The sequence below is a fragment of the Apodemus sylvaticus genome, chromosome X, assembly GCF_947179515.1.
Source record: "Apodemus sylvaticus chromosome X, mApoSyl1.1, whole genome shotgun sequence".
Lineage (NCBI taxonomy): Eukaryota > Metazoa > Chordata > Mammalia > Rodentia > Muridae > Apodemus > Apodemus sylvaticus.
In genome coordinates, this window is record NC_067495.1 from 1,816,425 (window position 1) to 1,831,815 (window position 15,391).

At 39.5% G+C, this 15,391-nt stretch overlaps 1 protein-coding gene across 1 annotated transcript in view; it reads left to right on the forward strand.

The window, feature by feature from the left end:
* Slc9a7 (solute carrier family 9 member A7) overlaps nt 1-15,391 on the forward strand; it is a 160,048-nt gene that overhangs the window by 108,192 nt on the left and 36,465 nt on the right. Inside the window, 1 exon segment of the mRNA XM_052171878.1 lies at nt 11,707-11,766. Coding sequence (XP_052027838.1) covers nt 11,707-11,766 — 60 coding nt within the window.

Below are 15,391 nucleotides of genomic sequence, written 5' to 3' on the forward strand. Positions count from 1 at the left end.
TATAAGCCACCTCCCAAATTAATTGTCTACATTTTTTGGCTGTATAAATAATTATGAAATATGTAAGCTGTTCTGAAAACTATAGTATAGTGTAAAAACATCAAATAAACAGTCCTACTTACAGAGAGCCTGAGATAGGGGAAGCAGGATTTCAAGACCATTATATACACAGCAAGACACTGTCCCATACAAACAAGCAGAAAGTGTATGTAGATTGTACAATATTGGACATATCTTTCTAATTACCAAATTAGAGAGACCACTGGGTGACAGCCAACAAATTTCTAATTCTTCATATTTTAAAATTTCAATTGATTAGGATATGCTGGTAATATCAATTTTCATATTAAGAGATATTAAGGAAAAGTGATTGTTACTTCCTATTATTTTTGTTGTTAGAAGTGGAATTATGTTTGTGTGGGTTTGTTGAAAGATTACTGCCTTGCTTTTTCTAGCGTGTAGTTTTCTTCCTTGTATTGGCGTTTTCCATCTATTATCCTTTGTAGGGCTGTTGTTCTTACACTTGCCTCCAGCCATCTGGTTATCTCTAGGGCTACCTGTCCTCGATATATCTGACTTGAGCCTATCCTTCTTGTTACCCTGGTTGTGTCAGAACTCCTCAGAGTCAAGCTGTCTTTGTAAAGCTGTGATTCTGGGATCCTATGATACTGAGATCCTGGGTGTGTCCAAGCTCCTGGGAGTCAAGCTCCCTCTGAGACCCTGAGGTCCTGGTGTGACAAAGCTCCTGTGATCCTGTGATCCAGGGCATGTTAGAGCACTTGGGAGTGCAGCTTCCTCTGGGTGTTGTGGGACTAGCTGCAGAGTTTTTGCCCAGGGTCTGTTCAGGGCACTGGCCCATACAGGTATTATTTAGTTTTTGACATAGGGTCTCATTATGTAGCCCTGATTGTTCTGGAAGTTACTATATAGAACATGCTGACATAGAACTTACAGAGATCCACCTGCCTCTGTCTCTCCAGTGCTGCGTTCAAAGGCATATGCCACTATGCCTGGCTGGTGGATTTTTTTATATAAGCATTTTATTCCACTTATTTTACCATTTCTCTGATTTTCATTTTACTGATTTCTGTTCCTATATTTTATTTCAATCCTTCTTGTTTTTTTTTTTAACTCAGCTCAACCACACACTCAAGTGAAGCAACACATATTATTGTTGAAAACTATATATGGTGCCCACTCATAATATTTTTTTCAGATGTGTATTAGTAGTGATTATTTTAGTATAGACACTGACGTAAATTGCATCAAAAGAAGTTCTTTCCAAAATAAGGTAATGAGAGTGGTTGGTTTTTCTTGGCTTGTGGCTTATGATGTTACTTAGTGACCTCAAGTATTTCTGTAACTGAGTTCTTATTTTAAATTGACTCAGAAACCCCCTGATATTCATTATGGTATTTTAAACCCTATGAACTCAGTAGGATCATTTTCAAGTAGGGCCTACTTTCTTACTTGTTCCTTATTTCTTCAACTTCTGATGAGTGTAGGCAGTTGCTCAGACGTAGTTCTAAGGCAGATCTTAGAGGTCTTCTATAAATTATTAGATGTTAGCTGTGATTTATTTCTTTCCTTTTTTAGGGGGTGGGGAGGCAGTGTATCTCTATGAAGCCCCAGCTGTCGTGGAACTCACTGTATAGACCAAGCTGGTCTCAAACTCATAGAGATACACCTGTTTCTGCCTCCAGAATGCTGGGATTAAATATACCCCCATGCCTGGTTAGCTGTGTTTCTTGACCATGGCTAACTTCAAGTCTGTTTATGAAGAAAAATCTATGAGTATAGCTACAATTCCAAAGCCAGGTCACTTATGTCCATCATAAGACCAATTTATATTTTTAAATTAATATTTTGATATTTTAAAATGTATTGGGAAATGCTCAAATATTTTAGTTAATATATAAACTGCTTATTCTGCTCAGTCTCTTGCTGTTATTTACAAAGGACATAATTTTGGCATCTTAGAGGGGTTATGGAATTTTTTTCAACAGATGAACATTCTGTGTGTCACAAACACATTGTGTTGGTATGATGGCCTTTCTCTTGGAGTGCAGTGGGTAGGGAGGCAGTAGAAGGACACACATCTAGGTAGTCAAGTGAACAGGTAACCTTCATAGCCCATAGGGAAGTAATACAGTAATTCAAGGGCAAGTACAAACACTCTGGTGTTAATTCTATCAGGCTGAGAAATTATGACAGCATTCTCTTAAAGATAGCATAAGGAATACAGATGAGAAGAAACCTTGGGATCTTTACATAACAGTGTGACTTGATATTTTCTTTTTATTAAAAATAGATTCTTTTTTATTGGATATTTCTTTATATTTCAAATGTTATCCCTTTTCCAGGTTTCCCCTCTGGAACTTATCTCCATTCCCCTGCCTCTATGAGGGTACCCCTTCACCCCCCTCCCCCACACTACCACCTTCCTGCCCTGGCATTCCCCTACACTGGGCCATCTAACACCCTCAGGCCCAAGGGGCGCTCCTGCCACTGATGTCCAACAAGTCCACATACACACCCAGAGCCATGAGTCCCTCCATGTGTATACTCTTTGGTTGATAGTCCAGTTCCCTGGAGCTCCGGAACAGGAGGGTTCTGGCCTGTTGATACTGTTGTTCGCTCCTTGGGGCTGCAGACTTTCTCAGTGCCTTTAGTTCCTTCTCCAACCCCTCCAGTGGAGACCCTGCACACAGTCCAATAGTAGTTAGCTGCTAGCATTCACCTCTGTATTTGTCAAACTCTGACAAAGCCTCTGAGGAGACAGACAGACATATCAGGCCCCCATCAGCAAGCTCTTCCCAGCATCCACAATCACTTCCGGTTTGGCAACCGTATATGAGATGGATCCCCAGGTAGGGCTGTCTCTGGATGGCCTTTCCTTCAGTCTCTGCTCCACACTTGGTCTCCATATATCCTCCCATGGGTATTTTGTTCCCCCTTCTAAGAAGGACCAAAGTATCCACACTTTGGTCTTCCTTCTTTTTGAGCTTCATGTAGTCTGTGAATTGTATCTTGGGTGTTCTGAGCTTCTGGGCAAATATTCACTTATTAGTACATGGGTTACCTCACTCAGGATGATAATTAATTTTATTTCTTTTTTATTAGATATATTCTTTATTTATATTTCAAATGATTTCCCCTTTCCTGGTCCCCCCCCCCCCCGAAAGTCCTAAAAGCCATTTCCCCTCCCCCTGTTCCCCAATCAACCCTCTCCCGCTTCCCTGTCCTGGTATTCCCCTACACTGTTGCATGGAGCCTTTCCAGGACCAAGGGCCTCTCCTCCCTTTAATGTCCAACAAGGCAACATTCTCTGCTGCCTATGTGTCTGGAGCCATGGGTCCCTCCATGTGTACTCTTTGGTTGATGTTTTTGTTCCTGGGAGCTCTGGGAATACTGAGTGGCTCATATCATTGTTCCTCCTATGGCTCTGCAGACCCCTTCAGTTCCTTGGGTCCTTTTTCTAGCTCCCTGCTGGTGGGATTGCAAGCTGGTACAACCACTCTGGAAATCAGTCTGGTGGTTCCTCAGAAAACTGGGCATGATACTACCAGAGGACCCTGCTATATATATTCTTAGGCAAATGCGTGGAACTGGAAAATATCATCCTAAGTGAGGTAACCCAATCACAAAAGAACATACGTGGTATGCACTCACTGATAAGTGGATATTAGCCCAAAAGCTCAGAATACCTAAGACACAATTCACAGACCCCATGAAGCTCAAAAAGAAGGAAGACCAAAGTATAGATACTCTGGTCCTTAGAAGGGGGAACAAAATACCCACAGAAGGAGATACAGAGACAAAGTGTGGAGCAGAGTCTGAGGGAAAGACCATTCAGAGACTCCCCATCCAGAGATACATCCCGTATACAGTTACACAACCCAGACACTATTATCGATGCCCACAAGTGCTGGCTGACTGGAGCCGGATATAGCTGTCACCTGGGAGGGCTCTGCTAGTGCATGACAAATACAGAGGGGGACATTCTCAGCTAGCCACTGAACTGAGCACAGGGTCCCCAATGGGGAAGTCAGGATGATATTTTCAAGTTCCATCAATTTGCCTGAGAATTTCATGAATTCATTGTTTTTAACAGCTGACTAGTATTCTACTGTGTAAATGTACCACATTTTCTGTATCCATTCCTCTGTTGAGAGGCATCTGAATTGTTTCCAGCTTCTGGGCATTAGAAATCTGGCTGCTATGAACATAGTGGAGCATGTGTCCTTATTACATGTTGTAGCATCTTCTGGGTATATGCCTAGAGTGGTGTAGCTGGGTCCTCAGGTAGTACTATGTCCAATTTTCTGAGGAACCGCCATACTGATTTCCAAAGTGGTTGTACCATCTTGCAATCTCATCAGCAATGGAGGAGTGTTTGTCTTTTTACATGTCCTTGTCAGCATCTACTGTTACCTGAGGTTTTAATCTTAGCCATTCTGACTGTTGTGAGGTGGAATCTCATGGTTATTTTGATCTGCATTTCCCTGATGACTAAGAATGTTGAACATTTCTTTAGGTGCTTCTCAGCCATTTGAGTTTCCACAGTTGTGAATTCTTTATTTAGCTCTGTTCCCCATTGTTTTAATAGGGTTATTTGGTTCTCTGGAGTCTAACTTCATGAGTTCTTTATATATATATTGGATATTAGCCCTCTATTGGATGTAGTACTGGTAAAGATCTTTTCCCAATCTGTTGGCTGCAGTTGTGGGCTATTGACAGTGTCCTTTGCCTTACAGAATCTTTGCAATTCTGTGAGGTCCCATTTGTCAATTCTTGATTTTAGAACATAAGCCATTGGTGTTCTGTTCAGGAACTTTTCCCCTGTGCCCATGTGTTCGAGGCTTTCCCCTACTTTCTCTTCTATTAGATTCACTGTGTCTGGTTTTATGTGGAGGTCCTTGATCCACTTGGGCTGTAGCTTTGTACAGGGAGATAAGAATGGATCAATTTACATTCTTCTATAGGCTGACTTCCAGTTGATTCAGCACCATTTGTTGAACATGCTGTCTTTTTTCCACTGGATGATTTTAGCTCCTTTGTCAAAGATCAAGTGACCATAGGTATGTGAGTTCATTTCTGGGTCTTCAATTCTATTCCATTGATCTACCTGCCTGTCTCTATATCAATACCTTGTGTTTGTTTGTTTGTTTTTTTTTTATCACTATTGCTCTGTAGTAGAGCTTGAGGTCAGGGATGCTGATTTCTCCAGACTTCTTGTATTGTTGAGAATGGTTTTTGCTATCCTGAATTTTTTTGTTGTTGTTATTCCAAATGAATTTGAGAATTGCTCTTTCTAGCTCTATGAAGAACTGGGTTGGAATTTTTATGAGGATTGCATTGAATCTGTAGATTGTTTTCAGCAAGATGTCAATTTTTACTATATTAATCCTGCCACTCCATGAGCATGGGAGATCTTTACATCTTCTGAGGCCTTCTTTGATTTCTTTCTTCAGAGACTTGAAATTCTTGTCATACAGATCTTTCACTTGTATGGTTAGAGTCACACCAAGGTATTTTATATAGTTTTTGACTATTGTAAAGGTGTCATTTGCCTAATTTCTCTCTCAGCCCATTTTGCCTTTGAGTATAGGAAGGCTACTGATTTGTTTGAGTTAATTTTATATCCAGCTACTTTGCTGAAGTTGTTTCTCAGCTGGAATTTTTGGGATCACTTCCTCATCTGCCAATATCATCTGCCAATAGTGATAGTTGACTTCTTCCTTTCCAGTTTGTATCCCTTTGACCTCATTTTGTTGTCTAATTGCTCTACTTAGAATTTCAAGTACTATATATAGGGAGAGAGAGGGCAGCCTTGTCTAGTCTCTGATTCTAGTGGGATTGCTTCAAGTTTCTCTCCATTTAGTTTGATGTTGGCTACTGGTTTGCTGTATATTACTAAGTTTAGGTATGGGCCTTGAATTCCTGATCTTTCCAAGACTTTCATCATGAAGGGGTATTGGATTTTGTCAAATGCTTTCTCGGCATCTAATGGAATGATCATGTGGTTTTTGTCTTTGAGTTTGTTTATGCAGTGTATTACATTGATGGATTTCCATATATTGAACCATCCCTGCATCCCTGAGATGAAGCCTACTTGATCATGGTAAATGATCATTTTGATGTGTTCTTGGATTCAGTTTGTGATAATTTTATTGAGTATTTTTGCATTGATATTCATAAGGGAAATTGATCTGAAGTCCTCTTTCTTTGTTGGGTCTGTGTGTTATAAGCATAACTGTGGTCTCATGGAACAAATTGGTAAGTGTTCCTTCTGTTTCTATTTTGTGGAATAGTTTGAAGAGTATTGGTATTAGGTCTTGTTTGATGGTCTGATAGAATTCTGCACTAAGCCCATGTGGTCCTGGGCTTTATTTGTTTGTGAGATTTTAATTACTGCTTCTATAGAGGTTGTAGGACTGTTTAGATAGTTCATCTGATCCTGATTTAACATTGGTATTTGGTATCTGTCTAGAAAATTGTCTGTTTCATCCAGATTTTCCAGTTTTGTTGAATATAGGCTTTTTTAGTAGAACCAAATGTTATTTTGAATTTCCTCAGTTTCTGTTGTTTTATCTCTCTTTTCATTCTGATTTTGTTAATTTCTATAATGCCTCTGTGCCCCCTGGTTAGTCTGGCTAAGGGTTTATCTATCTTGATGATTTTCTCAAAGAATCAGCTCCTGGTTTTGTTGATTCTTTGTATAGTTCTTTTTGTTTCTACTTGATTGATCTCTGCCCTGAGTTTGATTATTTCCTGCCGTCTACTCCTCTTGGGTGTATTTGCTTCTTTTAGTTCTAGAGCGTTCAGCTGTACTGTTAAGCTGCTAGTGTATGTGCTTTCCAGTTTCTTTTTGGAGGCATTCAGAGCTATGAATTTTCCTCTTAGCACTGTTTTCATTGTGTCCTGTAAGTCTGGGTATGTTATGTGTTCATTTTCATTAAATTCCAAGACGTCTTTAATTTCTTTATTTCGTCCGTGACCAAGTTATCATTGAGTAGAGTGTTGTTCAGCTTTCATGTTTATATGGGCTTTCTGTTGTTTTTGTTTTTGTTGTTATTGTTATTGTTGAAGACCAGATCTGATAGGATGCACTGGATTATTTCAGTCTTCTTATATCTGTTGAGGTCTGTTTTATGACTGATTATATGGTCAATTTTGGAAAAGGTACCATGAGTTTCTGAGAAGGTATATTCTTTTGCTTTAGAATGAAATGTTCTATAGATATCTGTTAAATCAGTTTGGTTCATAACTTTTGTTAGTTTCACTGTGTCTCTGTTTAGTTTCTGTTTCCATGATCTGTCATTACTGATAGTGGGGTGTTGACATCTCCCACTATTATTGTGTGAGGTGCAATGTGTGTTTTGAGCTTTAGTAAAGTTTCTTTTATGAATGTGGGTGCCCTTGCATTTGGAGCATAGATGTTCTGAATTGACAGTTCTTCTTGGTAGATTTTTTTCTTTGATGAGTATGAAGCGTCTTTATCTTTTTTGATAAATTTTGGTTGAAAGTAGAATGACTACTCCAGCTTATTTCCTGCAACTATTTGCTTGGAAAATTCTTTTCCAGCCTTTTAGTCTGAGGTAGTGTCTGTCTTTATTACTGAGATGCATTTCCTCTATGCAGCAAAATGCTGGGTCCATTTATTGGGGAATATGAATTTATTGATGTTAAGAGATTTTCTGGAATAGTGATTTTTGTTTCCTGTTTTTTGAGAGGTGGAATGATGTTTGTGTGGCTCTCTTCTTTTGGGTTTGTTGAAAGAAGATTACTTTCTTGCTTTTTCTAGGGTGTAGTTTCCCTCCTTGTGCTAGAGTTTTCCATCTATTATCTTTTGTAGGGCTGGATTTGTGGAAAGATATCGTATAAATTTGGTTTTGTCATGGAATATCTTGTTTTCTCCATCTATGATAATTGAGAGTTTTGCTGGGTATAGTAGCCTGGGCTGGCATTTGTTGTCTCTTAGGGTCTCTATGACCTCTGTCCAGGATCATAGTCTTTGCTTTCATGGTCTCTGGTGAGAAGTTTGGTGTAATTCTGATAGGTCTGCCTCTATATGTTACTTGACCTTTTTCCCTTACTGCTTTTAATATTCTTTCTTTGTTTTGTGCATTTGGTGTTTTGACTATTATCATTTCACAAGAATTTCTGTTCTGGTCTAGTCTATTTGGAGTTCTGTAGACTTCTTGTACATTTATGAGCATCTCTTTGTTTATTTTAGGGAAGTTTTCTTCTATAATTTTGTTGAAGATATTCACTTGCCCTTTTATTGCCCTTCACTCTGTTCTCTACTTTTCTTTTTAGGTTTGTTCTTCTCATTGTTTCCTGGATGTTTTGGGTTAGGAGCTTTTTGCATTTTGTATTTTCTTTGCCTTTTGTGTCATTGTTTTCTATGGTATCTTCTGCACCTGAGATTGTTTCTTCTATCTCTTGTATTTTGTTGGTGATGCTTTGATCTATGACTCCTGATTTCTTGGTTTTCTTTCTCCTGAGATGTCTCCCTTTGTGATTTCTTTATTGTTTCTATTTCCATTTTTAGATGCTGGATGGTTTTGTTCAATTCCTTTTCAGTTATGTTTTCCTGTAATTCTTTAAGGGATTTTTGTGTTTCCTCTTTAAGGTCTTCTGCCTGTTTACCTGTGTTCTCCTTTATTTCTTTAAGGGAGTTAGTTATTTATGTCCTTCTTAAAGTCCTATATCATCATTTTGAGATGTTATTTTAAATCATAGTCTTGTTTTTATGGTGTTTGGGGGGTATTCTGGGCTTGCTGTGGGGGGAGGAATGTGTTCTGATGATGCCAAGTGACCTTGGTTTCCGTTGCTTATGTTCTTGCACTTGCCCTTCTCCATCTGGTTATCTCTGGTCTTAGCTGGTCCTGCTGTCTCTGACTTTTGCTTGTCTCTCTTGAAAGTCTGTGTGTCAGCACTCCTGGTAGACCAGTTCTCTCTGGGATTAATTTGAGTATGGAGAGCTGTGGCACAGGGTCAGCTCTGGGGTGCAGAAGGAAACCGGAAGGATACTGTCCTGGGCTGCTCCTCAGTTCCTGTGTCCTGAGGGCTCCAGATGGGTCCTTTGGTGCAGAAATGGTGGTCTTACCTGTGTTCATAGGTGTGTCTACACTCATAGAATTCTGGCTCTCTCCTGGTGGTATTTAGGTATTAAGTACTGTGGCACAGGATCAGCTCCAGTTGCTATGGCACAGGATTAGCTCCAGGCTCAGAAGGAAACTTGAAGGATTCTGTCTCAGGCTGCTTCTCAGTTCCTGTGTCCTAAGAGTTCCAGGCAGGTCCCTCTGTGTAGAAGTGGTAGTCTTACTTGTGCTCACAGGCATGTCTGTACTTCTGGGAGACCACATCTCACCTGGCAGGACTTGATATTTTCTAAGATGCAACACTAAACTCAGAATTAGTATCTTAGGAGGAAGAACTTGGGTACCTGAGTCTATAGGTCTATGTTGCAATGGTGCCTCTGCCATTCATTCCTACCTTTTTGACTGTGGGCAAGTCATTTTACCTCCAACTCTCAGTTTTGTTCCCAACTAAATAGTGACAATCTTAATATGGAGATAAAACATGATTAGGATGAAATGTGATGAAGAATTCTTATACTAGGAGTTATGGGGTGCAACTTTGTGGCAGAATACTTGCCTAGTATATGCAAAACTCTGGTTTCTATGCCCTGTGTCACCACTACCTCCAGAAACCCCCAAAGCATTCTCTCATTAAATATTTGTCTGATGCATGGACTCATTAAATTTTAGCTGTCATATTATCTGTTATTAATACTATTATTATAACCACTCAAGCAACAACAAATCTTACATTCAAGAAATCCTTGTTTGTTTTTCCATTGTTTTCTATAGTAATTTATGGTTTAAGGCATATTCCCATTCTGACCATGTAAGTAATTGAAAGTATCACTTTATGATGTATCATGGTCTCTTGCATTTCTCAAGGTATACAATATAATGAGAATTTGAGCATTGTCTATCACACTGTTTCTCAGTTATTCCAACTAACTCTAGGAGGTGGTTGTGACGCCTTGATTGGGAATCTGTGCGTGAACACCGAAGGTCCTGTTCCACAGTTGGTTCTCTATCAATCAATAAAGATGCTAGTGGCCAATGAGGTGGGTGGAATAGGTGTGACTTCCAGTTTTCCCACAGGCAGGCCAGCAGACACAGAAGAGGAGAAGAATTCGCCTTACTTCAGAGGGAGAAAAAAACCACGAGCCATGTGAGATTTAGGGTGGAGTGGTCATTAGCTGCTTCCCTGAGTGGGCCTTGGGTAGTAGGTCAGAGGTTAGAAACAAAACTAAGCTGAGGACAGATTTGAGGCATTGAGATGAGAGTGCAGCAAAGGATGTGATAGTCCAGGAAGGTTTAGAAGATCCTTGCCATTGAGCTAAAGCATATAAAAATAAGTGTGTGAGTGTGTGAGTGTGTGTGTGTTTCATCTGCAGATCTGAGGGAACCTTGGCGGGGCTGGGGTTTAAAGAGGGTAGCAAAAACTACATGCTACAACTAACTGTAGTGAAATTTTAGTACCACAGATTTGTCTATATCTTTAATTTTATAATGCTTTGGATGGCTTCAAACATTTTCAATGTGCATTTTAGGGGTTGTGTTTTATGTGTGTTGCACAAGAACCAGTTTTCACACCCACACCCACAGGAATGACATTACCCTATTGAGAGTACATAATTTAGTGCAGTGTTCTCAACCAAGGGCAATTTTTCTACCTGGGAAACATCTGTGAACATCTGGAAATGTTTTAAGCAAAAAAAAAAAGTCTTTTTTTTTTTTTAACCAAAAAGGCCTATCTCCTAGGGCAGATGGGGTAGCTGCTGTTGGCATCTTGTAAGTAGAAGGCAGAGATGTTACTAAACATTCTACACTGCACAGGAGGACGCTTCCCCAACAGAGGATAATTGTGGATTCAAATGTTCATAGTGTTGAATTTGAAAAACCATGTTGTAGCATGATGGTGAAGATCAATGTTGTCTGAACAATCTAGAAGTCATTAAGGAAAGTAAGAGGACACATCAAGGCAGGGAAAAGAGAAGAGCCAGAGCTGGGTCCCTGGCCTTCAGGTTGAAGCCGTGAATGATGGTGTTTGCTTATCTAGAAAAAAAATTGGTCATTTTTGTCTTCTAGGTATTGCTGATTTTCAATAATATAGTGGGTTTTGTTCTTTCCTTTAACCAGATATAAAATATGTACATATTCTAAATATATGTTCATTGTTTACTAACAATTTTCTGTTTTTTATGGGCATATCTTGCTTTATGAAACAGATGAGGTCCAGAAATATTTGTAGCTTAAATTATATACTGTACATTTATTCATCTGATTTTATTGTATTATGTTTTGAGAGACTTAACATTATTATCAGTTGCTTCTCATGACCTAGATTTCAACATTGTTGCTTTAAATTTAGCAACTTCTCTGCCTCGTGGGTATTACAGACTAGGGATCACCAAAGATAGTTATGCAGTAGCGTGGTTGCCACTTACCTAGTATTTTCAAAACTTTGGGTTCCATCCTCAGTACTGGGACAAAAAAGGGACGATGACTTTCTGGTGATGGTGAGATAGCCCTTCTTCCTGGCATGGTCCAGGTGAGATGCCATAGATCTTGGTAGCTGTGTTGTCCCATCACATTCACATTTCCTTCTTCTGCTGCCCAGAGTTGGTGTGGAGGAGCTCTCTGAAGAGGACCAGAATGAGCACCGATGGCTGTACTTCAGGTGACACAGGGACTACTCAGAACATAACCCACGGCGCTTTGCTTTTCTCTTCTGTCTAACTGGAATGATTTCTCTTTATGCTCTTTGCCTTTTCCTTCCAGAATGCACCAATCCTTACCCCATGGGCAACAGGAAAATCATTTTTAATAATGTTTTCTGTCCTTCCATGTTGATTTGTGTGTCAATGTTATTGAAATTATGTGCTTTCTTCCCTCATTTTGAACCAAGTGTTTTCAACACCAAAGCCTGAATTAATGTCTCCTTTTTTTTAAAACAACTGAATGAGCTTTGTGTTAAGACAGCTCATTTCAGAGCCACCTATACTTTTCCTGCTAAACCCTGCTTCTGATCTAGTAAGTAAGGCTTGGACCTAATGCAGAGAACTAAAATTTATCATTTCAGCCTTGACTAGTGCATAGCCATGTGGTCTTAAAGGTCAGTGTTGTGATATATATATATCCATCTATCCATACCCTTCCTCCCAGTACCCCCTCATCCAGATCCTTCCCTTTTCCTTTGAGAAGGGGGCAGGCCACTGGGTGTCACCCCTCCACCCCCTACCCTGCTCATCAAGTCACTGCAGGACTAGGCTCATCCTCTCCCTCTGAGGTAAGACAAGGTTGTCCAGTTAGGGGAACTGGATCCATAGGCAGGCAACAGAGTCAGGGAGAGCTTCCAGGCCCGCTATTGGGGGATATGCATGAAAATCAAGCTGAACATCTGCTGCACATGTGCAGAAAGGCATAGGTCCAGTTCTTTGGTAGGTGGTTCGCTCTCTGGGAGCTCCCATGGGTCCAGTTTAGTTGACTCTGTTGGACTTCCTTTAGTGTCCTGTCTTGCTCGGGTTCCTTAATCCTTTTCCCAACTCTTCCACAAGACTCCCCAAGCTGCATCTAATGTTTGGCTGTGGGTTCCTGCCTCTGTTTCCATTGGCTTCTGGGTGGAGCCTCTCAGAGGACAGTTATGCTAGGCTCCTGTCTCTACGGGCTGTGCCTCAGTGTTCTGTACTTTTAAGTATATATTTGTGTATCTATACTTTCTCACAATGGTTTAGATGACATGAACATTTTTTTAAATAAACAAAAGGATGAAGTTTTTACTAACAGTTTGTTTATTGGCCTGCATCCAACTGTGTATGATGCCATTGTGCTTAAAGGTGGTGATACAGGGGCAAAATAAAAACCTCCAGTGTTAGTTCTTGTCTGTCTTGATCTCCAGGCGATATGCTTTCTTCCTGGTCTGATCTGTAGATCTGTTCATTTCAAAATCAGCTTGAACTCAGAACTTGTGAAAATATTCTGCTCACTAAAGACAGGGTGAAAGAAAAACTATCTATAAATGGGGTGTGGGTCTTAGAATATAGCCCAGATATATTCTATAATGGCATGCATAAAATGTATGGAAGTGGTGAAATATCTCATTGGATTCATGCTTATTACTGTTACAATGTGCATGTGTGGATGCATGTGCACATGTGTGCACACACTCACACACACATACACATTTACTAGTAGAGTTTCAGAGGAACTCTCTACTGAATTGTCCTACCTTCAAGGAAGAAGCCTTTAGGCCAGTATTACTTGGGACACAAGAGAATTCAGATTATAATCTGATGCTCAAGATTTATATGAAGATTCATGTCTCATTCTTCAAATTAACCAGTACTTTGATTATTCATATGTTTTGAAATTACTAGTTTCTAGAAATATGTATCAGTAGTAAAATGCATGCTTAATGTGCTTGAGGCCCTGGATTTAATCTCCAGGACTTCCTGAAAAAGTATTGTTTAAAATAGAATTTTTCTGAGATTTCATGGCATTTTATTTATTAACCACAGTAGGCAAGTTATTGTTCTAGAATGAAAATTGTTAACTTTGGGGAATTTATTTATTACAAAGAAAACACATCCATTTGATTTCTTCCTGTTCTTGTTTGGCATAGAATTTCCACATTTGTCTCATTCTTAATGGACCTAAGGATAATTCAGTTCATTCTGGAGGAAAAGACTGCTGTGTCTGTTACAGTGTGTTCCCCTAGATGTATCTGAATGCTGAAGTGTAATATAATAAAACTTCAGGTTTCTGTAACATCCCAGATGTAACAAGTCAGGAGATGAATACATTTTAAATAGTTGCCAAACCCAGCAATTTGAAAAGGCTATGTCTTATGAGGCTCTGAATCTGCAATCAAAAGCCTGTGTCTGGTCTTTCTTGCTGTTTAGCACCATTCCAAGTGTCCTGGCCCATTGCTTTACTCTTATTCACAGAGACCAGTTTGGTTATGGGCTGTGCCCCAAGGGTGGAGGCCTTTACAGGCCTCAGCATACTGTGTGTCATTCTTGAGGATTGGTCCAAGGTCCCTTCCAAATGCCAGAAAAGTAATTATGAAATCACTCTAAAATAAATAGCCTCAAATGGAGAAAATACAGAATAAGCCCTGTGTCATAGACCCCATCTGTCTTCTAGGAGTCATTTATAAAGCCATGGTAATCTGAAAAGTAGGTATTTATTTCCCTTCTTGAATTCTACTACCTTAGTTGATACCTCAATAAGACCCCATGAGTCAGACTGGGAGGAGCCAGGCACTTAGGCACTGTACAGTCAGGCTGTATGCATCTCAAAATGTGGTAGATAGTGAGAGGCTCCAGTGAAGATTGGACCTTCCACACAGAAGATTGATATAGGCAAGGAAATCAGATATTGAGTAGGACTGTCTCTACAGCTTCAAGTCGCCACAGAGTGGTACAACTGGATCTAAATATAGTTGCATTGCTTAGCACTTTATTAACTGTGTCTGAGTCAATTCAAGATTTTCTCTGTTCCCATTACTTTCAGGAGAAAACAATTTCAGCAAAAATATTCCTGAAATTATCAAGAATAAAATATTTGTTCATTGCCTGTGCTTACCAATTCTAGTACCCCATGTTATGAATCTTTACAATTTGTGCTTTTCAGACCCTGAAATAAAAATGAGTTTATAAATCATTGGTACTGATCAGTTAATTACAGGTAGGAAAATAGGTTGATGTGTTTTTGAAACATCTTACCAAAGGTATAATTAAATATCCTTAACTTTGATTTAAATTTTTCTCCCAAAAGGAAAGGCTGGAGCTGTGACTACCCTGGTACTAACTTTCACTCAGCAGTTCACTAGAAAAAAGTTCACTTTTTTCTCAGTAAGAGTCAGGTGTCCTGAGTCCACTCCTAAATGCTTCTGGAGTTCAATCTCCTGTGTAATTGCACCTAAGAAAAGTAACATAAATTTTACACACGCAGGATCCAACAAGCTTTTATGTTTATAGGCATGTCTGTTTACTCTTTTGCCACAACTCACCCCCTTTTCATGGTCTCTTATAACATTGGATTTTAAGTATTTGGGATATAACAAAATGTCTTATAATTGGGATTTTCTGAGGTTTCATTATGACCCAGTGGCAAACAATCATTTTGTCAAAACTGCTGTAAGTATTATTGTATGTTTTTTGTTGCACCCTTTTAGGTGGTAGATGTTGTTAAGCTGTCCATTTATCAGTGACATTCCAATTAGTCACTTAGTTATCATACAATACTGACTCCAGGTCCCTCTAGTGTCAAAGTGCCACTTTTTTTTTTTTTTATGAAATCAG